Here is a 25,211-nt window from a genome sequence, read left to right on the forward strand (position 1 = left end):
TGCAGAATATCCAGATCAAGTGCCCACAAATAAAGAAAGGTATCAGCGGTTAGTTGGAAAATTAATCTACTTGTCTCATACAAGACCTGATATTGCATATGCTGTAAGTTTGATCAGTCAAGACATGCATGACCCTAGTGAAGATTGCATGAATGCTGCCCTTAGTATCCTACGTTACCTTAAATCAGCTCCAGGGAAAGGAATAATGTTCTCCAAGAACAACCACCTAAGTATTGAGGGGTATACAGATGCTGATTGGGCAGCAAGTGTTTCTGATAGGAAGTCTACATCAGGATATTTCACATTTGTTGGAGGGAACTAGGTAACTTGGAGGAGCAATTAACAAAAGGTAGTTGCACTTTCAAGTGCAGAAGCTGAATTTCGTGCAATGTCTAAAGGATTATGTGAACTCCTCTGGCTGAAGAAACTTATGGATGAAATTGGTTATCCCACATGTTCAGCTATGAATATGTTTTGTGATAACAAGGCTGCAATCAACATAGCTCGGAATTCTGTCCAACACGATTGTACCAAACATGTAGAGATTGATCGACATTTCATTAAGCAAAAACTTGATGAAAATGTTGTTCTGTTTCCATTTGTCAAGTCCGAAGATCAGCTGGCAGACATATTAACAAAGGCTATTGCAAGCAAAGTTTTCCACAGCTCACTTGACAAGTTGGGTATTAGAGATATCTATGCACCAACTTGAGGGGGAGTGTTGACATGAGCTGTAAAGAGAGATTTTAGGGATTGTAATTGTCCTTTATTTAGGAAGGTTTTGGGAGGAAATCAAGGGATTCTATTTGTAAATAATAGCAGATTATCATTTCCTTATATAGATTTAGGTCTAAAGTCTATATATAACAAACCTTGTACATGTGACAGAAATATACTGAATAAGAGAAAAGCAGTTTTCTACAAAAACAACTTACCAATGTGAAAAGTAACAACTTACCAATGTAACCAGTAACAACTTACCAATATCTTTATTCTGGTTCATGTATTACAAGTAAAAATTGTTCTTTTAATGTCTCCTTTTCCAAAGAAAAATAACCATAATAACAATTGAAGGTTCATGCAATTCATTTATCTTTATGTGGTCTAACCATACAAGACTCGACCACAGCGATCACATGCTTCAGGGGCAGCTGGAGGAGCAGCATCCTTTGGCTTCATCTTCAGCAACTTTGGCAGATCAGTTTCCAGAACATCAGACAGGGCCTTAGAAGCTTCCAGAATCTCATCCCGACTGCAAAATATTACTTTATGTCAAATCAATGAACATAGCAAAGACACTTACAACGGATAAGTAATCTATAGCATGTTTGGATCAGCTTATTTTTCCTCAATCAATTTTTACATCCAGATGCTACTCACGAAAGTTTCTCCCCGTAATTGATTTTGGCTTTAGAATCAATTGTAGAAGAATTATATAGTAATCAACTTATTTTTTATTCTATAGTGTAACTATAAACCATTCTCAGTTTATTCTCAAATTTGAATATAATAAATTACTCTTCATAAACATAAGTAGAGGAATGCATATGCTTTCGTTAGATTAGGTTCTAAAAGAAATTCAATTTCCATTTCTGATAATCATATGCTTATATGAGCTAATACTTTCCAAGAGGCAGAACTTTAAGTACTCATAATGATGGCTAAGAATAAATGAGGCTATGGTGGAAGTTTTGACAACACTGGCTGTAGATGTGAGTAATTTATGCAATTTCATTTACTTGACAAAAAACTTTTATGTAGTGCATGGGATTTGGTCTTCTAGCTCTCAACTTCAGACATTACTTGAATAATCTTCATCACTTGCTTACCTTATACAGAGAGGGGGAGTAAAGCGAATAATTGTATCATGTGTTGGCTTGGCAAGGACTCCTCTATCCTTAAGTTTTTCACTTAACTCAAAGCCTGATACAGGGAATAACCTTTTGCTGTTAAGCTCCAGTCCAATGAATAATCCTTTGCCCCGGACTTCCTTCACGTGATCCGGGAATTTCTGCTGAATCTTACGCAGCTGATTAAGAAGCTCCTCTCCCATTTGGGCAGATCTGTTCAATAGTAAGACACCAATTGCAGATTTTAAATATTAGTTTCGAAAAAAAGAGAGAAATGCACAGTACAGCCGTACAGGAAATGAATGAACCAAATCAATAAAGCATTTGCTGAAACTTTGCAACTTCCATGTTGTAATGGATTCAAGTCAATATAACATGACATGCATTGGATATTTGATACGCTAAGCTTTAGAAAATAAAGTGATGCACATAAACCCTTCAACTAGTTATTTGCTCGGTGGGGAAACCACTACTAACTCTATACATTCAAACTTTCTTTTCAAATAAGTTTTACCTTAGGATTTTTAAAATGTATTGCGTTATTTAGTCTTCAATGAGGATTTTACTTTGCATGCATAGTAAGTTAGTGTGATTAAAAAAAAGATGAAGCCATGTTCTCGTGAACATTTCTAGATACGGTCTAAAACTTTTATAAATAGGACCAAATTAGAAAATGAGAAGACTAAAAATAGAACAAAATATCCAAACCAGGACAACTGGTAATGTAAAAACTATGAGAAGCATGGAGATATTCTTAATCATTAATAAATGAATTTATCCAAAGAAAAGAATCATCTTATGTTTCATTCAACTACCAGAAACAAGGCTTTGATGTTGCCTAATGAAATAAATCAAGTCAGAAAAGAAAACACTTCCCTATACTTGTATTCAAGAAATTATATATTGATAATTTAAGATTTTGCAATGCATTCGATACCTCTCTACAAGTCTCTCCTCCTTGATCACATCTAGTGAGGCAATAGCAACTGCACTGGCCAATGGATTTCCCCCAAAGGTACTGTGAACAATAACATAGAACAAAGAAAGCTTCATCAGTGTATTCAATTTTATTGTAATAAATGAAATTATTGGCTAATTATTCATGAAGAACTGAATGCAAAACTGAAAAGGGAACAGTCCATATTCCCTCGTTACCAGAGAATCGGAAAATTTTAAAAAGAAACAACTGTAAGGTTAAATGAAGACATCAGTTTGGTATGACAACCTAGGGCTGTCTGAATTGGCTCATTAACCTAGAGACATGCCGCGAAATAGGAGACTATTTTATCACCCTTGAAGGATCAAATACTTCCTTTATGGAAATTAAGTGTGGAAGTAGCAGATAAAATTAAGATGTGAGAACTATTAGCTAGAAAATGTTAAATTAAGGGAGAAGATAAAAAAATTATCTAAAAAATTATAACAAAATGAAACCTTCCATGCTGTCCAGGTTTTATACAAAGCATGACATCTTTGTCTGCAAGAACTGCACTAACTGGTAAAATTCCACCACCCAATGCTTTTGCCAGTATCTGCGTAAAATGACAATTAAAAGAAGTTACTATATGTGTGGTGGCATAAAAGGGAAATAGAACCTCAACAAATGCAACAAAAAGAAAGAAAGAAAATGGAGCATGCAGTAGAGGGAGTATATATTTCATTTTCTCGCCAAAAAGAAAAGCATAAATTTAGATGGTCAAGTCTTTCAAGAGGTAGGTAGTTGAATGCGTCTAATCCAACTGCATACTTTTAAATGGCAATATCAAAATTTCTATTATCTGTCACAGACAAGTTTCTAAAATATAAGCTTATATGAATAGAAGGAAAAACTGGATAGGTTTTGGCTAAAGTCTACATTCTAAAGCTTTTCTATCATGAAGTAACTTTGTATTATTAAAATTATAGAGAAACTAATCCAAACATATGATATTATATGTTTTACCCGTCAAACACAAAGCAGATGCATTTAAAAGAATGACATCATATGGTTAAAGGAAGTATGGTTTTTATCGGAACCAATAACATACACATGCTTTTTTCTGGCTATACAGTTTCAATTTCAAGTCAAAGTCCATAATTCATCATTGCTGTAATTAAAAAATAAACATCTGAACCGAAATTATTAAAAGAGTACATAATCAAATTCGCAATAAGAGTTGCTAAAATTTTGTTAATCATATGATATGACCACAAGATAATGTTCTTATCAAAGTGTTAAGAATGGATATAGAGATAAATAGTATACAGGAGGTAAAGATGATTTCTTACCACTACATCGGGACGGACATCTTCCCAGTCACAAGCCAGCATCTTCCCTGCTCTTCCTAATCCAGATTGGATTTCATCAGCAATCATCAACACATTATATTTGGAGCAAAGATCTCTTACAGCTTTCAAATAGCCAACTGGAGGGATTTTGATCTTTAAACAAAAAATCATATGTTAAAATAGTGCAAAGAAGACGATGTACTTTGACGATTAAAAATATAGTAACAATTTCTTAAAGAATGAGAGCCATTCTACAGGATGAGTTCTGTAAAAAACTAAGCATATCAGAGAAGCTTTTCATCTTAAAAAAAAAAGGAAAAAAGAAAATCATTGAGTTAAATTCTGAAAAAAAGACAGTGAAAGATGAACTGACAAGAAGAAAGCAAAAAAACCCAAAATATATGAAATTGGAAATTCACATGGCTTGTACACGCCCGCAGGGACATGTCAAAATGTAACATCTCAAGACCAAACATAATATTTACTTTCCCACTAGCAAACTAATATATATATATATAGCCCTGCATGAATGGAACAAACATACAAACCAAAGGAACACTGAGTGAAAAACAGTGCATTTCACATGGTCAAGGAATACACACACACACACAAAAAGTGAATTTTTTTTCAAAACTAAATATGTTAGATATGTTCTATGTAGTATCAAGCAAAGGAACTTAAAAACATTGGTAGATTAGCTTTTCATTAAACAAAAATTTACTGAATAAAGAATTATTGGTATGTTTTTTGCATTATTATCCAATATTCATGCAACATGGATTTTTTTTTTTAATTGATAAGGTTCATATCAGTCCTTTCACAAAGTCCTAATTTCGGTAAACATAATAGAAAGAGAAAGAGATGGTATATAGCAACTTCCTTAGCATCTCAGTTCAATCAACACACTGAGCGTTTACCGAGCTGATTAAATATGCATTGTCAGAAAACATACCCCAGCTTCACCTTGAATAGGTTCTAAAATAAATCCAGCTATTTTGTCTCCATGTTCTGCAGTTCATCAGCGAGAGAATTCCAAATAGTTAGTATCAAAGATCTACCATGCTATAGCAAAATATACTCATCACAAATAAAGAAAAAGTATACAGAATAATTCAGAACCTTTAAAAATTCTTTCGAGGGCCTCTGCATCACCAAAATCAACTTTAAGATTGCCTGGCATTAAAGGACCAAAACCCCGGGTAGCTTCATTGTCACAGCTCATAGATATGACACCTAGTGTACGACCATTAAAGCAGCCACAGCATGAGACGATAAGAGCCTGAAACAAGTGTCCATGAGCAAAAAGATTCATATGATGAAAAAATAACTAAACTGATTCTCATAAAAAAAAGACCAAATTAGAACAGCAGCAAAAGACAGATCTTAAGCTCAATAGCAAAATGACTTTGAGGCTGTAAAATTAGATACTAGATTCCAGATATAGTAGACATCAAAAGAAAAAAAATACAATAAATATGAATATTCAAAAACCAGGGAAAACTTAAATATGCAATCATATATAAAACAGAAAAGAGGATGCTATGTTCTGGAGAGTGGAGAGAACAAACTTCATACATTTACTCTTCGCATGGGAAGAATACATATATGGAGTCTTATATAATTATACATCTCAAATGCATCTAGTTTGCGGAATATTTCTTACTAGTATTCCTCAGATGCCTCAGGGCATAGATAAAAGTGTCCCAAGCAATGTTGCCAAATTTCATACAATGGATGCCTCATGGGAAAGAAATTATAATAGATAATTAGAGTTAAGGCAAGAGAAAAACAGGAGACATATGGCCAAAACTCAAAACTGTGTCTCTAAACTACAGAATTGAGCCTATGCAACTGAGCTTTGGGCATTGGACCACATTGTTAACTACTTTAAGTTACACGACAGTAAAGGCATATGAAACATATAAATCACTGACGTACCTAGAACTAGAACATGAGAACTTTAAGTGTTTGTGTACAAGCTATTTCACAAAAAGAAATATTAATGATATTGAATTGATATCAGTGACAATATCAAGCAAATATTTAGTTACTGAAAAAAGTAAAATATCAAGATATTACAGCCACCGAGACACAAGATTCTTATAGGTATACCTCATTATTGGGAATCCTTTTCTTTTCATAACCCCACTTCCTTGCTAATTTCATAGCTGTTTCCACACCTTCAGCACCGGTATTCATAGGAAGCACCATATCATAACCAAACATGTTGGTCACATACTCAGCAAACAGCGGAAAGCGATCATTGTAGAAGGCTCGGGAACTCACAGTCAGGCTTTCTGCCTGCTCTTGTAATGCTTTCAGAATTTTAGGATGGCAATGTCCCTAAGGCAAAATGACAATCACTCAAGTCATTAGAAATTCCACGCGATTGTTTTTTTCTAAGGAAGAAGACAAGGAAAAGCAGTAGCAGTGGTGGATGGGATCTGGCCACAGCAAAAAACTCGCTTCACAAAAGAATACAGGAAAATGTACATAACCACATTAATTCATTTGGGCACCATTTTCAGAAGAAAAATCCAGATCTAAAGCCTTGGGAATTACCAAGATCCAGTGAATTTTACCTGATTAACAGCAGAGTAACCAGATAGAAAATCAATATACTTGTTCCCCTCTGGATCCCATACACAAGCTCCCTTTGCTTGAGAAAATACAATGGGAAGTGGATGGTAACTGCATTTGAAAAATAAGTGATCATCTCAACTTCTGACCTAAAACAATCAACTTATCTCATTAACAGTCTATACAAATGAAAAGAGCAAAAGGATAAAGCAATGAAGCTTGACAAGACCACACAAAGCAGTACTATGTACTCAAGACAGACTTTTTACCAAAAAAATAAGATTATTTACCAACAGAGAGTGATCTAAGCAAGCTCCAGAGGAAGCCTTAGACTATCCACAATGGTTTCAACATTCAACACCCTCAACACTCCACTTTTTCTCTTCACAACACTCCACATCACCTTCTCTCTCCAGTTCAACACTTCATTCAACTTTTACCCACTCCAATGGTTTTTCATTCAACACCCTACCCTACCACTTTTATTTCATATTTTGATTTAATTTTATATTTTTCTTTTTATGATTTCATAAAATTAAAATTTTCGATAAAAATTAAATTAAATAAACTATTATCGATTTAATTTAATTTAATGTTTTTTTTGTTTATTTAAATTAAATTAAATTAAATTAACGTAATATTTTTTAACGTAAATTAAATTAAAACACTTAACAATTTAATAGAAAGAGGATAGTAGAAAGATAATAAGATGATGAAAAACTTGGTTTTTTTTTGTGTCCAAATCAAACGAACCAAGTCTCTATTTATAGAGAAAAAAAAATCATGAATTTTGGTAAAAAAATTATATTTTTAAATTTTTTTTTGAATGAAATAATTGAGTTGGAAAGATTAGGATAAACGAAAATCGCCCGGACCAATCAAACGGAGCCACGTGTTGATCTGCAACCCTTCTCTCTCTCCACTGGGTCCCACACGCAGGTTTCAACTATGTTGAAAGTTTTCAACACCTCTCTCCTCCTTCCAACTTTCAACACCCACCTTCAACACCATTAAACTACCATTTCAACATTAAACTACCCACTTTCAACACCATTGTGGGTAGTCTTATTGGTTTACCGTGTCCACGTTCCAGCTCATCGAAGAAGCAAGATTTTGCCACTGATTGAGTCTCAAACGTGATTGGCAGTTGCGGAATTAGGAAAAATAATATGAGGGGGCTAAAATAAAATATGAAACATAAATATATATTATATTAATGATGTTGGAAATTTGCTAGTTCATTTTTTACAGATGTTTCTCTTGAAAAAACATATGAATTTGGCAAAATGGATGTATTATTAAAAAAAACCTTATAAGAGAGTTTTGAACCACCAAGAAATATTTTAATCTTGAACTAATTAATTGTATAAAATTTATTAAGTATTAATAAGTGAATTTACATAATAGCAGAAAAAATAAATTTGTTAAAATGAAAGTAAGGATTTGAAGACACTGTCTGACAGTCACAAAGCACAATTACCGACAACAGGGACAACACATATCATCTGATAAGACATGCATCGTCCTATATATATAACAAGTAAAACATTTGGGGGGCTGCAGCCCTCCCCTGTATCAACGTGGCGCGTTGAGTTTAACAGAAACCCAAACATACACATAATGGAAGTTCGAGAAAAATATAAATTCATAGTATTTACCAACTTTGGCAGACTATAGCAGTTTCATTTGATGCTAAGGTGATGAAAGAAAGAACAGAGTAAACAGGATTACATTAAAAAAAAGTGTAATTTTTGAAGAGCTTTCTGCTTAGTACTCATGATTAGTTTCATGTTATCTTTTTAATTTACATATGCACAATTCAACAGCATCCCAATAGATTATTCAAAAATCCATACAATTCAATCCACATATCAAGGTTTAAAATGATCAAGCTGGGTAAAAGTAACCAGATTTAATTGAGCATGAAATGTTAGAGTGAATGGAAAATAAGGCAAACCCAGAACCCAAAATCATATCTTTAAGGTGGGGTTGATGAAAGGAGACAGAGAGAAAGAGAAACGTACTTGTGGGCACTGTGCTTATACTCCTTGTCAATCACTGTCTGAGAAGAGGAAGAAGCGTTGAGTTGTGTGGCGACCCCATAACTCCTACTTCCTCTGGAAATTCTTCGCATCAAACACTGAACTTGTCTCATGGTAGCCATTGATGAAAGATGAACACACCTCTCAATTTTCTCAGACAAAAGAGTCCTCAATTGTTGTTTGTTATATAATCCAACATATCAACATGCTCTGTGTTCTAATACATTGTATTTTATTAAATTATTATTTTTTCCCAATTCCATTCAGTCAGATACTCAATAATGGAATCATAAATCATATATCATCTTATACTATTTACTATTTTCGAAACAAAAAAGAGGCAACTCTGACAAGTGTCACTCCCTTATTTTATGTTTTTCTTCATAAGTTTTATCTCTCATACTATAATTAGTAGGTAGATGATGTCATATTTATATTCTTTTGATTTTTTTTGTAAATAATCTCATTTTTTAAATATAATTAATGTATTAATATTGTATATACAATAATTATTAATGACATTAACAAAAGTCAATTATGACTTTTTTTTCGAAAATAACTACCATATTAATTTGACATTTAATGGGTTTTAATGACATTAGAATAATTAATACAAGTCAAATGTGACTTTTATACCATTAAAACGTATGCTGACAAAATATATTTTTAATGATTAAGGTTTTTTTATATAACAAAATAAAAAAAATGAATGTAATATCTTACGTTCAAAATGCTATCAAATATGCCATAAAAATTGATATAAAATATTTTTAAATGATTGATTTAGAAATTAACTAAAAAAAATTGTATTGTTATGTTTTCATATATACACCTGGAAGATTAAAATAGTTTTGTTATATTGATTCAAAGCATAATAAATTAGAGAAAAATAGGGGTGGGATAACCCTTTTGGAAGGAACTTTCTTGGATGGGAACTGGGAATTTATACTGATTTCATGAATATGATTAATTCCATGACTCCAGCAGCGAATTCAAAGGATCATTTAATTTGGTGTGGAAGCGGTAATGGATATTTCACAGTTAGGTCTATGTCAGTGGGTTGATGATAACGCTCAAGATGAAGCAGAGTTTGTTGTTCCTGAACGGACTGCAAAACTAATTCCTCCAAAGGTTAGATTGTTGTTTTGGCAAGCTTGTCACAACAAACTGGCTACCAAGATGAACCTGTGGAGGAGATGTGTAATTCCAGCTAAAAACAGTGTATTGTATCTGTAAGCCATGGCGTTTTCATGATATTTGTCCTGTACCTTCAAATTTTAATCCAATTATATTTGATCTTTCGAAAAAAAACAAATTAGAGAAAAAAAAATTAGAAGGTAACTAGGATTAAAAAAACTTAAATAGATGATATACGTGTTTAAAAAAGAAAAAATGAGAAATAAAATATAAAAAGGTCTGATGTATGCTGACAAAGTACTCATATTTCATTTGTGCATGACGCGAGATCAATCTTAGTATATTCTATTTTCGAAACTAAAAAGTGGTAACTCCAACAAGTGACAACTCCGACAAGTGGAAATCTCTCATTTTATGTTTTTCGTCATAAGTTTTCTCTCTCATACTATCGTTAATAGGTAGATGATGCCATATTTAGATTTTACTATTTTTTAGTAATTTAAATATTAAATAATTTCATATTTTCGAAAATAATTAATGTGTTAATATTACATTTAATATAAATTAATAACATTAAGATAATTAACAAAAAGTCAATTGTAATTTTTTTTAAATATAACAACTGTATTAATTTCACATTTAATGTTTTTAATTACACTAAAATGTATGCTCACAAAGTTTTTATTTATTAATAATGGTTATCTTTTATATAACAAAATAAAATAAAAAATGTAATATCTTACGTTCAAAATGATATCAAATATGTCATAAAAAATTGATATCAAATAATTTTAAAGGGTTGATTTGGAAATTCACTCAAAAAAATTGTATTTTATACTTTTGTATATACATCTGGAAGATTAAAATAGTCTGGTATATTAATTCAAAGCATAACAAATTATAAAAACTGGAAATTAAAATGTAACTAGGATTAAAAAAATTAAATAAGTCATATAAGTATTTAAAAAAGAAAAACCAGAGAAGAAATTAAATATGAAAAAGTCTAATGTGCCGATAAAATACTTTTATTTTATCTGTGCATGGCGCGGGATCAATATTAGTATTATAGTATAATCAATTATTAATTTTTTCCCACACCCTAGAACATTGTATCAATTCACTAATACATCAGTTTGGCCTATCAAGCGGCAAAGGACAACTCTCAGAGGCAAGTGTGAAAAGATCCCCTCCCTTTGTTTCGACATCTTTGTACTTGAATGTCGTCAGCTAGTTGCTACTTTTCCACCTGTAACAAAAAAAAAATCATTGTTTTCAGAACAGATTTATAAAAAAAATAATTAATTAATATGCGCAATAGCTTTTATGTACGTTTCTGAATGATAGCTCAAGTGATAAGAGTTATGGTACATATTAGTTGAGGTGAGGAGGTTCAGGGATCTCTATCGGAAAGGTGCAACTTATTTTTCCAATGTAAAAAAAATAGTATTTATATACAATGTATAATTGTATTTAACAGATTCAACCATTGGATTAAACTATTACTCCCTCCGTCCCTATATAACTGTCTACTTTGAAGAAATTTTTTTATTTCTATTTAACTGTCCACTTAGCATTTCAAGATAGCATTAAATGATGTTTTTACAACAAATGCCCTTGCCAGTACAATAAATGATGAAATTTTTTTTTTTGAAAAATAAAGTATTATATATTATTATCCACAAAAAAACCCCTAAGAACAAGCTCTTAGGGGGGAGAGACCCCAATAAAAGAGACACCCGACGAACAAAAGAAACCCCTCTAAGCCGAAAAAATCCCAACCCGAGCAAAAGCAAAAACAAAGCCCGAGAGAAACAAACAAAAATCAAGTCTCGAAATGATCATCATACAACTTTTCCAAACCCCGAATAGCATCAATATCATTTCCCTCAAACTCTAACCCCAAGACTTTGCCAACAAGCCACGTTTTTTTTGAACGCGTGAAGTAACGTCCTCCACTTTGCCAATAAATGATGAAAGATAGCACATACTTTAAAAGATAAAATAGAAAAATAATCCTCACTTTTTCTAAAAATCAACAAAATTAATCACATTCTTAATATGTGTGTCTCCACTCAAAGTGGACATTTAAATAGGAAAAGAGAAGTACTAAATAAATTAAATGTACAAATTTTCATAAATTAAAATATTAATGAGGCATTAATAACCTTGACCTTGACCTTAACATATATATTAATGACTATGGTTAGCAAATGTGGTGATGGTGCGCAAAGTCAATGGGAAGTGGAGAATGTGTACTGATTATACAAGTTTGAATGAAGTGTCCCCAAAAGACTTATATCCTCTCCAAAATGTTGATAAGTTGGTAGATGGGGCATCGGGAAATGAATTGTTAAGTCTCATGGACACCTATTTTGGGTACAATCAAATCATGATGCATCGCCCTGATGAAGAGAAAACAGCGTTTGTAACAAATCAGGCGAATTATTGCTATCGAACGATGTCGTTCGTATTAAAGAACGTCGGGGCAACTTATCAGCGTTTGATGGATAAGGTCTTTGCAAGTCATGTGGGGCGAAATATGAAAGTTTATGTGGACAATATGATAGTCAAGTCAGTGTTGGCAAGAGAGCATTTTCAAGATCTTGCAGAAGTGTTCGCCCAATTATGAAAGTACAACATGAGGCTGAATTTAGAGAATTGTTCTTTTGAGATTTTAGGGGGGAAATTCAATTCCTAGGATTCATGATTACTTCCAAGGGAATTGAAATAAATCCAGACAAGTGCAAGACTATTCTTGACATGAAGATCCCAACCAACGTCCGCCAAGTGCAACAGCTAACAGGGAGATTGGGCGCCTTCTCACGACTATTGCCACTGACGAGTGACAATGTCGCACTATTCTTTGCTTGCTTAAAGAAGAATATGACATTCCAGTGGTCTGCAACATGCAGGGAAGTGTTTGAAAATTTAAAGAAGTTACTGGAAACACCACGTTTTGGCCAAGCCAACTCCTGATGTTTCATTAATTCTCTATTTGACCGTCACAAATGTGGCGGTCAATATAGTGTTGCTTCAAGAAGAACAAAAGAAGTACAAGATAGTATACTTTGTTAGTCACACCCTCCATGGGAAGGAGGTGCGTTATCAAAAAATTGAAAAGGCAGCCCTGGCGATCTTAAAAACCGCGAAATGACTCAGACCCTACTTTTAGAGTTTTCAAGTGAAGGTCAAGACCAACATTCCCTTAAGATAAGTTTTGCAACAATCTGATCTGGCTTGACAATTGGTTAGATGGTTAGTGGAGTTGTCTGAGTATGATATTTTGTACTAACTAATGGGGACAATAACAATTCAAAGTTTAATCGATTTTGTGGCGGAAATGACGCCCACTAAGGGCGACAAAGAGAATGAAGAATGAGTTTTCTTTGTGGATGGCTCTTCAAATGAAAAAGAAAGTGGGGCGGGAGTAACCATAGAAGGCCCTGACAAGATGGCGATTGAGCAATCTTTGAAATTTGAATTCAGAGGGAATAATAACCAAGCCGAGTATGAGGCACTAATCGCAAGTTTAAGACTGGCCATTGAACTAGGCGTGCAAAACTTATACATCAAAAGAGATTCATAACTGGTGGTAAACCAAGTGAAGGGATCTTATCAAGTTAAAGATATGCAGTTGTCTAAGTACTTGGAGATAGTACAAAGGCTTATGATGGCGATCAAAGAAGTAAGAATTGAGCACACACCAAGGAGTCAGAATGAGCGAGTAGATGTGTTAGCCAAGTTAGCTAGCACTAGACGATTGGGTAATTATCAAACAGTAATCCAAGAAACACTTCCACGCCCAAGCATTTATCTGGTGGAGGTGAAAGTAAGAGCGGTAAGGGTAATAACTAACGGCGAACCATCATGGATGGAGCAAATTATAGAGTTTTTGACTCAGCAACCACAAGATGAAAGTAAGAACACAAGAGAAAGAAGAAGATAGGCCAACTTTTATACCATGGTGGGCGATCAGTTGTATCGCCGAGGAATTATGTCACTAATGCTCAAATGTGTTGACTTGGACAAAGCTAAGGACATCATGGCTTTGATTAAGTCACGGAGGAGGGCGCTCATTAGCAGTAAAGGGGTTGCGAGCGTGATTATATTGGCCCACAATCAAGAAGGATTGTATGGAATATGTGAAAAATTGATCTAATTGTCAAATTTTGTGTAGATTTGCACAAAGCACCGCCTGAACATCTGACAACAATGATCGCCCCTGGCCATTTGCCATGTGGGGAACAAACATTTTGGGACCCTTTTCAGTGGCCAAAGCACAAATGAAATATATCATTAGGGATGGCAATTTCCACCTGTATATGAGGATCCCCGTGGGGACTGCCCCGTTTGGGGCCCTGATCCTGGAGAATTTTTCCCTGTGGGGGTGGGGATGGGGACAAAAATCCCCCCGAAACAAATTTGGGGATGGGGATGGGGATCACCCTCCCCGCCCCGTATATATATATATAAAATTAATAATACCTTTAGTAATCAAAGTCAAGTAGGTAATAAAAAATATAAAGTATCATAGCCAATTATATAGAGTTCAAAAAAAAAATATTTTGGATTGAATGTTGAAATAATACCTTTTTTCGGCGTTGACTTTTGAGATATTTTGGATGATAGACTTCACATTTTTTTGGATTGAATGTTGAATTTTATATGTCAATTTTCTTATTTGTAGACTTAATGTTATGAATTTTGATCAATGTTATTTGAACTTCAATATACATTTTCATGGAATTTGACATGTTCTATTCTCATCCGTGGTTTCTATACATTTGTGGTCTAGGAAGAAATTTGTGAATTTTTTATATTTAATTTAGTTTTATTATATTTTTAAAGATGTGTTACGGGTCCCCATGGGGACCCGTGGGGAGGTGGGGATTGGGGATGGGGTGAAAATTTACCCCGCCGTGGGGAATGGGGATGGGGAAGGGGACAAAAGAGAGATGCGGGGACGGGGATGGGGGGCCACTCCCCGCCCCCGCCCTGCGCGGGTGCCATCCCGATATATCGTGGTGGCAGTAAACTACTTCACCAAGTGGATAGAAGCAGAGGCTCTGGCTACCATCACCGTCGCTAAGATAAGGAACTTCTTTTGGCGACGAATTGTGTGTCGATTTAGAGTCCTCATGGCGTTTGTAATGGATAATGGAACGCAGTTTGCAAGTAACTTAACCAAGGAGTTTTGTGCTGATCTAAGGATTGAAATGCGGTTCGCTTCGGTTGAGCCACTACAATAAAAGGCGTTTTTAGCGGCAATTTATATCATTTTTAGCGGCTATTTGTATCGCTTTTAGCGGCAATAAAAATGGCCACTATGAGTTTTACAGGCACATGGGTTTCGGCTAGCGTATCGACGGTCGGTAAAAGTTTTTCCGGCGCTTACTACGGCCGCCGGTAAAGGCTTCTTGAATGCCCGGGGAAAATAATTACGTTGTAGCAGCAATTTCTTGCGGCCTTTCTTATTGCTGCTAAAACATATTTTCATATATACTTTACAAAACATATTGTGTGGGTTATAAACCGACAGAAATTGCTTTCGTACCTTCCAAAAACACTATTTACCATAGACCTTTTGCAAGTCATTCAAAGCTTTCATCACTAGGCACTCGCACAATCCAAGTGGCTTTGAAATAAAAAGGATGTAAACAAATACACTTGGGACACTAAAATACACAGAAGTGCTAAACTAATGCATAATCAAATTTACATTAAAACTTCAGTCCAGTGAAAACAACACATTGAAATTATTTTCACTGATTATACATTTATCAAGTTATTATTTAGAGGATGGACAAACCAGTAGAAATTCAACATGTTATATGTCTTGATAAATTTCAAAGCAATTAAGATTCATAGTTTGATAGGACAGAGGGATGCTTTCTTACACAATATTGAGACTTAGAAAACTATCATATTCATCTAAGTGAGAAAATATACAAAATATTGTTCCTAATCAGCATATATGCCAATTCCATGAAGAACATAACGCACCCCTCCATTTTCCTATGCAATTCTCATGAGAGCAGCAGCTTCCATGACCCATGAGAGGGTTCCACACAAAGCCCAATAATTTAAGTAAGCTTGCTTTCCTGTTTATTATAAAAATTTGGTGGTTAAGCTTAGGTCAGTCCAATCTAATTAAGGGATAAGCATGTATCTGGAACTCCAATAATCTACTAATGAATCTGAACAATAAAATTTTGCAAAGAACAAATTCAACATTGAAAAATAAAAACATTCAAAGGAAAATCAAACGAGACAAGGAAAGTGATGACTGATGAATAAATTAAGGGTTTACGGTTAAATGTGTTCTCCGTCCCTGAACTTTGAGTGAGATCTGATTTCCGTCCCTCGCCGGAAAATCTTCCTATGGACGTCCTCAAACTAACATTTTTGTTTGGAAACCGTCCTTGCCGCCGATTTAGCTCCGGCCACCGTAGCCAAGTGTCACTTTTGGCCTATGTGGATATGCCACATCATTTAATGAAATGACGTGTAATTTTTTTATAAAAAAAAATAATTTTAATTAAGTCCCCCAAATCTTAACTAATTTAATTTCTAACCCCAAAACTAATAAGACTTAATTAATAACACTTTTGGTCCCTTTTCTTCAATCTTCAACCTCATTTTCCATAATCTTCTTCACCTTCTTCAATCTTCATCATCATTTTCCAGAATAATCTTCACCTTCAATCTTCATCATCATTTTTCCCAAGAGCTTCATCATTCATCATCTTCTTCTTCCCCCACCCACCACACTCATCACCACACCCACCACCGCCTCCAACCTCAACAACACCACACTAAAATATTTAGCCATTTACTTTGAGCAAGAATCAAAGTTTCTTTAGCAAATACAACAATCAGATCAATGATACCTTCTAAAGCACTAGACTAATTACTGCTAGTACAATTCCTTGGTTCAATCACCACGATCTGTTGGATTTCCACGATTACCAACTTGGATTAAAATTGACATAAACACCCAGTACCAGTTGGATTTCCACGATCTGTCAAAGCATAAACCACTGCCCCAACTTCATCTTCCCCCACCCACCACCTCAACACCACAGCCACCCCCCAAACCCAGAAAGCCACAGCCCAGCCCCACAGCCACAGCCTTCAACCTCAGCCACTGCCCCCAACCTCATCTTTAACACCCACTGCCACAGCCCCCAACCTCATTTTCAACACCGACATCCACCGCCCCCAACCTCGCCCACCACCAGCCACCACCACGGTCACCAACCCAGAAACCCATACCCACCACCCACCACTACCACACCCACCACCAGAGCAGAAACCGACCACCCTTGCTCCCACCACCCTCACCCCCATCGAACAACCCCCACCACCCAGAAACCCAAACCCAGCCCCACAGATCTGTCAAGAAAACCAGAAAAAAAAAGAGAAGAAGGTGAAACAAATCAAAATTATGAAGCTTTCAACCCAATTGATGAAGGGATCTGAATTTGGCGATGATTGATTTAGAATAAACATGGTGGGTGTAGGAGGATGCAAGCGTATTTCACCCATTCGGTGGCGCCGTTGATATTGTGGTGGGTATGGGTTATTCTTGTTATTCATGGGTGATGTAGGGCTAAGGGATGGGAGTAAGGGATGGTGGGGGTTGGACGAAGAAGAAGAAAATGATAGAAGATGGTTGAAGATGAATAAATTGGAAGATGGTTGAAGATGAAGGATTAGAGTTGGAGAATTGAGATTATAGACTTTCTTTCTCTCTCAGACTTCTCAATATCAATAGAAAATTAGGGTTTTGATATGATTTAATTAGGAGTAGAAGTTAGGTTAGTGTTAGTTTTAATTAAGGGTTTAGAAATTAAATTAGGAAAGATTTGGGGGGTTTCTTATAAATTAATTATGTTATTTATTTATTTATTTTAAATAAAATTCCACATCAGCTCCAAACGAACACCTGACAACGGCTGCCGGAGCTATATCGGCGGCAAGGACGATTTCCGTACAAACAATTGAGTTTGAGGATGGCGCTAGGAAGATTTTCCGGCGAGGGACGGAAATCAGATCTTGCTTAAAGTTCAGGGACGGAGAACATATTTAACCCATAAATTAATAGATAAAAAATCCAGAATCTAGATTTTCAAACACTCCAAAACAATAACATTTTCAACAAATTAGGGATTTGATAATACAAGTCAATTACCTCTACGTCACGCTCCCCATCTTCATTGTCGTCGTCATATTCTTCTTCATCCTCGTCAAAGTTGTGACTTCGTTTTCCTCCACAAGCTCCTTCAACTCCTCATAGCTAATCAGTGTATCATTGAAGGGATTAGGGTAGTCTAGTTATAGTGATGACTATGAAGGAATATGAGAAAATCCATCTAGATTTGAGTTTTGAGGATGGTACCTTTATGAGTTCTGTTCCTACAGTCCTACTTTGTTCAAATTGTTATCATACTTATTCTAGTCCCTCTCATAATCAACCAGCTATAGCAGCTTCCTATAGAACCAGTTCAGGACTGGCACAACAACTACCCAGGCATTACCTGCAGAGAAAAGCAAATTCAATTGTAAGTACAGCCTTTCTTTTTATTTGTGCATCAACCACCATGATCCAACAATTTATAGTTACTCCTCAGTTTCCCATCCAGTTCATTACAAATGAAAGTGAGGAAGAAAAAGGTTGCACAAAAGGCTAGTGAGTAAGCCAAATTATAAGAGAAAAACACGCCAGTGTTCTCGAGCAAATACATTCTGCTATTGTTGTTTGGCCAGTATCTGACGCTCCAAGAAGAAATAATCCAAAAGAGAAATTTCAGTCTCAATGTAGCATAAATGTAAAAAACAAAAAATGCAACATACACATTTGTCAATGAAGTTCTGAATACCTATAGTGCATGTTCCAAACACGAGAAGTTCCAATGTCTTCCATCGTTAAGGAAATACCATCCCTTGCCTCTAGTTCTGACAAATGAGATTCATATCATCAAAATTATAAGACAAATTAATTGATATAAATAGGATAATTTGTTTTTATATATTGTTCTACTAGAAACTAATTAATAAGAGAAAATAACCAGCTAGCAGATAAAGGATTACTTTTCGAAAATCAATTCTCCTCAAACTTCCCACGTCACTTTGCTTCCACAATCCACACCTTTTGCAAAAGGAACCTCATGTTCTTTTCAAGCTTCCAACCCTATCATTCAAACACACAACCACATAACAAGCCACTCATTATTTATAAATCAAGAGTCTTAACAGAGGAAAATGTTCATGAATTGAAAGAAAACATAAACAAACAAAAATTAATCAAGTACTGATCCATATACAATTTTGATTATTACACATCACAGAGCACACATTACCCATAGCATATTATCTAACAACATTAATTGATAGCATGCAGGATAGCAATATCAGCATAATCAGATAAACTAAGCCTACACAACATATACAATAATCAGTCCCAACAGTAGCAGAAAGAATGAAGAGAAAAACTTTCCAGCTCACCACAAGAAGCTACCAGTCGCCACCATCACCCATGCTTGAAGCCACAACACAAGTAGCTCCAAATGGCCATAAGTCCATCCATGAAAGCACAAAAAACATAAATTTACAAGGAACCATAGCTAAAATAGCAGATTATCATAGCCTAACTAGAAGAGCAGATGCACAGACACTAACTTAGTCAAATCAGAGTTATAATCAACATTGAAATGGCTAAAATTGAAAAAAACTATAAATCAAGACTGGGAACCATAGCCTCCTCCATAATTACTCTGCCACAATTATAAGCTTGGTTAATCACCCTTTATCCTTTCTCTTTGTCCCTGCACCACCACATCACTGAAATTCATAACAATATGTCAGAATTGTCAGCAGAAACAAAGACACAAACAGAGAAGAGAGGAAATGTGATTTGCCATGCGATTGGTGACAAGACCAGTGAAGAGAAGGATTTGCGATTCAAGAACGAGATTCCGAGATCGAGAGTGAAGCCATAGCGACAACAAGAATGTGCCTCGTCGTACTAAATCCCATTGCGATTGAGTCCTACAATGACGTTTCTAGAGGAGTGTTCGTGTCTTCCTCCGCCGGTGTTCTCGAGCAAATACATTCTAGATATTACATTATTTTGTTATATAAAAATAGAAGTACCCATAATCATTAAAAAAGAATTTGTCACCATATATTTTAGTGGTAGAAAAGTCATAATTGATTTTTATTAACTATTTTAATGACATTTAAAACCATTAAATGTCAAATTAATACATATCGTGAATATCTATGAATATTTTTTTTGTTTTATTTCTTTCTCTTGTTTGAGACAAGTTTTAAATATTAAATTTTAAATAAATATATATATATAATAATATATAATCATAATTAATCTTTTAGAGTGAAAACAGTTGAGACGAAGTTGTTAATAATAGATTACCAAGAGAAATAGGTAAAAGAAACTTCCAGCCAAGATTTAATATTTGATCCATTCTTAGCCTAGGCAAAGTCCATCTTGTTATGATAGAAAACATTCCAAAATTACAATTATTCGGATATCTTTACCCTTGGCCATCAACCTCCTTTGGGTTTTTGATTCACTTAATTCTTCTATTTTCCAATTTTAAGCGACGAAGAAGAAATGAAAAAAAAAATCGAAGTTGATAATTCAAAATCAAATTCTGAAAGATTTCATTCCAATTAATTTAATATAGTACAGTAATAATTAAGTAATACAATGATTTCGACCTATACGGAATAAAATATTTCATTTAAGTATCTTGTATGATATTCTCGCCCCTGTCTTAGCCAATCTCACTCTAAAAAGTTAAAATTGATTTTTGTTAATTGTTCTGATGTCATTAGTAGCTATTAAATGTAATGTTAATATATTAATTATTTTGAAAATATGGAATAATTTAATATTTAAATTATAAAAAAAAAACATGAAATATAAATTTGATATCATCCACCTACCAACTATAGTATGCTGCTTTTTAGTTTCGAAAATAATATTTAGTATACGATATGATAGGATGTGATGTATAGTATAATTGTGTTTTACAAATATTTTTGTGTTTCTCTAACAATCTATATATATATATATATCTCATTTTTCTTCCACACTTCTTCACCAGTAATCAATCCACCGAACCGGTTTCTCACAACCTTTAGCAACAGCCATATATGGCAGAGATAGACGCTGCTTTTGTCCAACACCCAGAACACAGGCCAAGGCTTACCTTCATCAAAGCTGAGGGCATTCTTGTGGTCGACCTAACAGCACTTTCAGACCCATCATCCATTGAAGTCTTAGTGAAGGAAATAGGTGAAGCATGCAAAGAGTGGGGCTGCTTAATTCCAAGTCACAAACCATGGAGTGCACCTTAGTCTGAGGCAGAGGATCGATGAAGCCTCAAGGAAGTTCTTTGCACAGAGTTCGGAAGAGAAGAAGAAGGTTAGTAGAAATGAGACCAATCCCACTGGTTATTATGACTCTGAGCACACCAAGACTATCAAGGACTGGAAGGAAGTGTTAGATTTTCAAGCCAAATAAAGACCCCACTTTGGTCCCTGTCACTTGTGATGAACATGATAATGGAGTCATTTACTGGACTAATCCATTCCCTGAATACCCTCCAAATTTCAGGTACTAATTTATCTTCACTTGACTAATTAGGTTATTGGTTGGTTGATTGATATGAATAATAATTTCAGTTAAAAGTTTATCTATCACCTACTAATTGTTAAAATAATTCCTGGCTTCTTGCCTCTTTATTTTATTCTTCATATATACAATACAATATATTTGATGTCATTTTAATGGGTTGTCTAAATGACCCATGATAAAATTTGGGTTAAATAACCCATCATCCAATCACATTGGAGATAAGTGAGTTGAAATTTCTATATTTTATTTGTGAATTTATTTCCAACTCATTGATCTCCAATGTGATTTGATGATAGATTATTTAACCCAAACTTTATCATGGGTCATTTAGACAACTCAATTTTAATTTGTACAACTTAATATTAATTTGGACCCATTTTAGTCGAACTTAACTCTAATTGATTTTAAAATTTCAATGATTAATAATTAATATCAAATATTAAACTATAAATTTTAATTGGGTGTTTAAGCTAAGTCAGGATAAAAAATACTTAATTACCCTTTAAAATATTTTATTTGAAGATCGATGCTTATAATATGAGCAGATTTATAGTCCAAGAGTATATTCAGGAGATGGAAAAGCTGGCCTTTAGGTTGATGGAGTTGATAGCTCTGAGCTTAGGCCTTGAAGCAAAGAGGTTTGAACAATTCTTCATCGAAGATCAAACCTCCTATTTAAGATTTAACCATTATCCTCCATGCCCTTGCCCTCACCTAGCTCTTGGCCTTGGTCCACACACGGACTCTGGTGCCTTAACAATTCTTGCCCAAGATGAGGTTGGAGGACTTGAAGTTAAACGCAAAGTAGATCAAGAGTGGGTCAGAGTGGAACCGAACCAAGATACTTATATTATCATTGTTGGTGATATTATTGAGGTACCAAATTATCATAAAGACTGAAATTAAAACATTGAATTTTTCTGACTTAGTCTAACAGTTCATGGCTTTCTTGAGGACATTGAGTTGTTTGTGCATTCAGGTTTGGAGCAATGGAGCTTATGAGAGTGTGGAACACAAAACGGTGGTAAACTCTGAGAAAGAAAGGCTTTCCACTCCGTTCTTCTTCTTCCCTGCACATTACACTCAAGTCAAGCCACTGGAGGAGCTGCTAAATGACCAGAACCCTTCAAAATATAGGCCATATAATTGGGGAAAGCTTCTTGTCAGCAAAAAAGGCTACAATTTCAAAAAAAGAGATGTGGAGGACATTCGAATTGATCAATTTAAGCTCCGTTAAATATGGTGTAATCGGAGTACTGTAGTTATTATGATGCTTGAACTAAGCTCAAGACATGCACTGATGTTTGAAGTTTAATATTGTATTTATCATCTGTCAAAACTCTGAAGTTTACTTAGCAAACACTAGCTATATATTTCTGGCTCAGGGAAATCGTTGATTGCAGTTAAGTTCTCTACTTTGGATATGCACTATTCGTCGCCTCTTAAATTCACACAAACATAATGACAAGGACACACATGTTTCTCCTTTGTATCTTTGTTAATTTTTCACACAATGACATAAATCATAATGTATGTGGCCAAATTGACGAAAAATGTATGTATGATGAAATATTCTGGCTTGTGTGCCAGTGTTTTTAAAAGTGTAATCGATGTGGAGAAAAAAGTGAGAGAAAAACAATGACATTATGAGATTTAATGAATGATATTATTGAAATAAAAAAATAGATATAAAAAGAAAGTATTGTAACCGTAAAGTGTAGTGTTGTGTTTGCTCCTTTCAATTCGTTTTTTAATCATGGGGTCAGAGGAGGCTCGATCACTACTAATGATAATAAAGCGCATATTGTAATTAATCATTTGTTACTTACTATGAGCACGTACCATAATTTTTTCCACTTCAATGTAGAAATAGATAGCAAAGCGAGTCAATTACACACCTAACCTACTTTCACCTGTCTTAAGCAGGATTGAGATACCTAATTCACATGGTTAAAACTTAAACGGGTTGACCTACTGCGAAAAATAATAATAATAACAATAAGTACATTTTAAAACTTTTTTGTAGGTCAACCCATCAAAACACACCTAAAATACGAAATAGTAAAAAAAAATTCTTTTAAGAAAGAAAAAAAACTACATCCTTTTAAAGAAGAAGAGATTACGGGTTGGTCTACCCTGCCATGTTATTGTGTGGGTTTCGAATGACTTGAAGGTGTTATGGTTAAGGGAATGCAATGTTGGCATACCGATACGATCAAAGAAAATATTTATCTCATCTAATAGATAGTCGAACAAAGTGAAGTCTTTCACAAAGACTTCATTAATGTTTAATGCTTCAATTATAGGTTTTACTATGTCCAGAAATATAATTTTACTGGGTATTATACCCGTGCGATGCACGAGCTTACTTAAAATATTGTTTAACATTCATTATTTAAAAATTATTATAGTTAAATAATTAAAATTAAAATATTTTTCACTATAAATATAAAAAAATTATGTCAAGACATTTCAATAAATATTATTATAGTTCATTTTGTAAAAATAATTAATATTACTCAAATTTAATTATTAGCGTAAAATAATTTTAATAATTAATTAATTAATTTATTTAATAATATGAAAAATTATTAAATTAATTTGAAATATTTAAATTACTAAAAAAATGTTAATTAATAAGCGTTTAACGTCTTGAAATAAGTTTTAATATCATTTTTTATATTTTTTTACCTGGAAAAGCCATTTGGTGTGACATGTCAAGACCAAGAAGAATAAATTAATTTTAACTTTTTGAATTATAATAAGTGAGAACTTAAATAAACTTTTTACAACAAAAAAAACCCAAAATATTATCTTGTGAATTTAATTTTTTCAACTTATTTGGTTTGGAAGTATTTTCTCACAACCGATAGCTATGAGACTAATTCCTTGGGACTCTACGATCACGTTAAGTGAATAGACCAGGCCTCTCACAGCAAACATTTATTCAATTTTGACCATTATTATTTTCTTTATTATGCTTCCTTGAGTAATTTTATTACTATAACATAGATAAAAAAAACATATATTTTTTTCAATAATGCACATATATGTTATAGTTAATATTAAATACCTTGTAGCAGCATTTTTCAATTTTAAAATAATTTTAATTTTTAATATTTGTAAAATGCAAAACTTAAATAATTTTAAATAGATATTTAATATTTGTCAAATGCAAATGAATATTTATTGTTTTATAGTTTAATGTATTTAATGTAAAACTCAAGTCTCCTACACATTTTTTGGTACATCGGAAAGATAAATTGCACTTCCAGGAATCGATTCCTGTACCTCCCCCTACCCAACCCATATGTCCCCAGCTCTTACCACTTGAGCTATCCTAGGGGGACCAAGTCTCCTTTACATATAAACTCAAATGCACATATTTATTTTTAATTGTATTTTTTGATTGTAAGATCTTTATAAATTATAATTTTTTATAAATATAAGAAATAAATTAAATAGAAGAAGAGTCACTATTTCCTTCACTATTGTCTTATAGTTTTGTTTTTTAATTAGTTAAGGGCTTTAAACATTGCAATTTTATTAAGTTTTTAGAGTTGTGGTATGCCACACGATTTCAGATTATAATCTCATTACTTTCTAATAACTGATACTTAAACTTTTTTTAGTCGGTTACATCTCCATGGATATGCATGTAGTATAATT

At 33.9% G+C, this 25,211-nt stretch overlaps 1 protein-coding gene, 1 long non-coding RNA gene and 1 pseudogene across 2 annotated transcripts; 1 reads left to right on the top strand and 2 right to left on the bottom strand.

The window, feature by feature from the left end:
- Window positions 1-900: 900 nt before the first annotated feature.
- Window positions 901-8,927, bottom strand: LOC130709972 (ornithine aminotransferase, mitochondrial-like). Its single transcript, XM_057559112.1, has 10 exons — window positions 8,723-8,927; window positions 6,701-6,809; window positions 6,231-6,461; window positions 5,238-5,397; window positions 5,071-5,126; window positions 4,119-4,271; window positions 3,285-3,382; window positions 2,788-2,868; window positions 1,830-2,063; window positions 901-1,252 (listed from the first exon to the last, which is right to left on the bottom strand). The coding sequence occupies exons 1-10, from the start codon at window positions 8,860-8,862 to the stop codon at window positions 1,105-1,107; spliced, it is 1,410 nt and encodes a 469-aa protein (XP_057415095.1). The 5' UTR covers window positions 8,863-8,927; the 3' UTR covers window positions 901-1,104.
- A 6,762-nt stretch (window positions 8,928-15,689) lies between these two features.
- On the bottom strand, window positions 15,690-19,993 carry LOC130709979 (uncharacterized). Its single transcript, XR_009010248.1, has 6 exons — window positions 19,385-19,993; window positions 18,971-19,070; window positions 18,760-18,835; window positions 18,279-18,417; window positions 18,072-18,176; window positions 15,690-15,978 (listed from the first exon to the last, which is right to left on the bottom strand). It is a non-coding gene; the product is annotated as an uncharacterized LOC130709979 (long non-coding RNA).
- A 1,065-nt stretch (window positions 19,994-21,058) lies between these two features.
- Window positions 21,059-22,779, top strand: LOC130709975 (jasmonate-induced oxygenase 2-like; annotated as a pseudogene).
- Window positions 22,780-25,211: the final 2,432 nt, after the last annotated feature.

The sequence above is a fragment of the Lotus japonicus genome, chromosome 4 (assembly GCF_012489685.1).
Source record: "Lotus japonicus ecotype B-129 chromosome 4, LjGifu_v1.2".
Lineage (NCBI taxonomy): Eukaryota > Viridiplantae > Streptophyta > Magnoliopsida > Fabales > Fabaceae > Lotus > Lotus japonicus.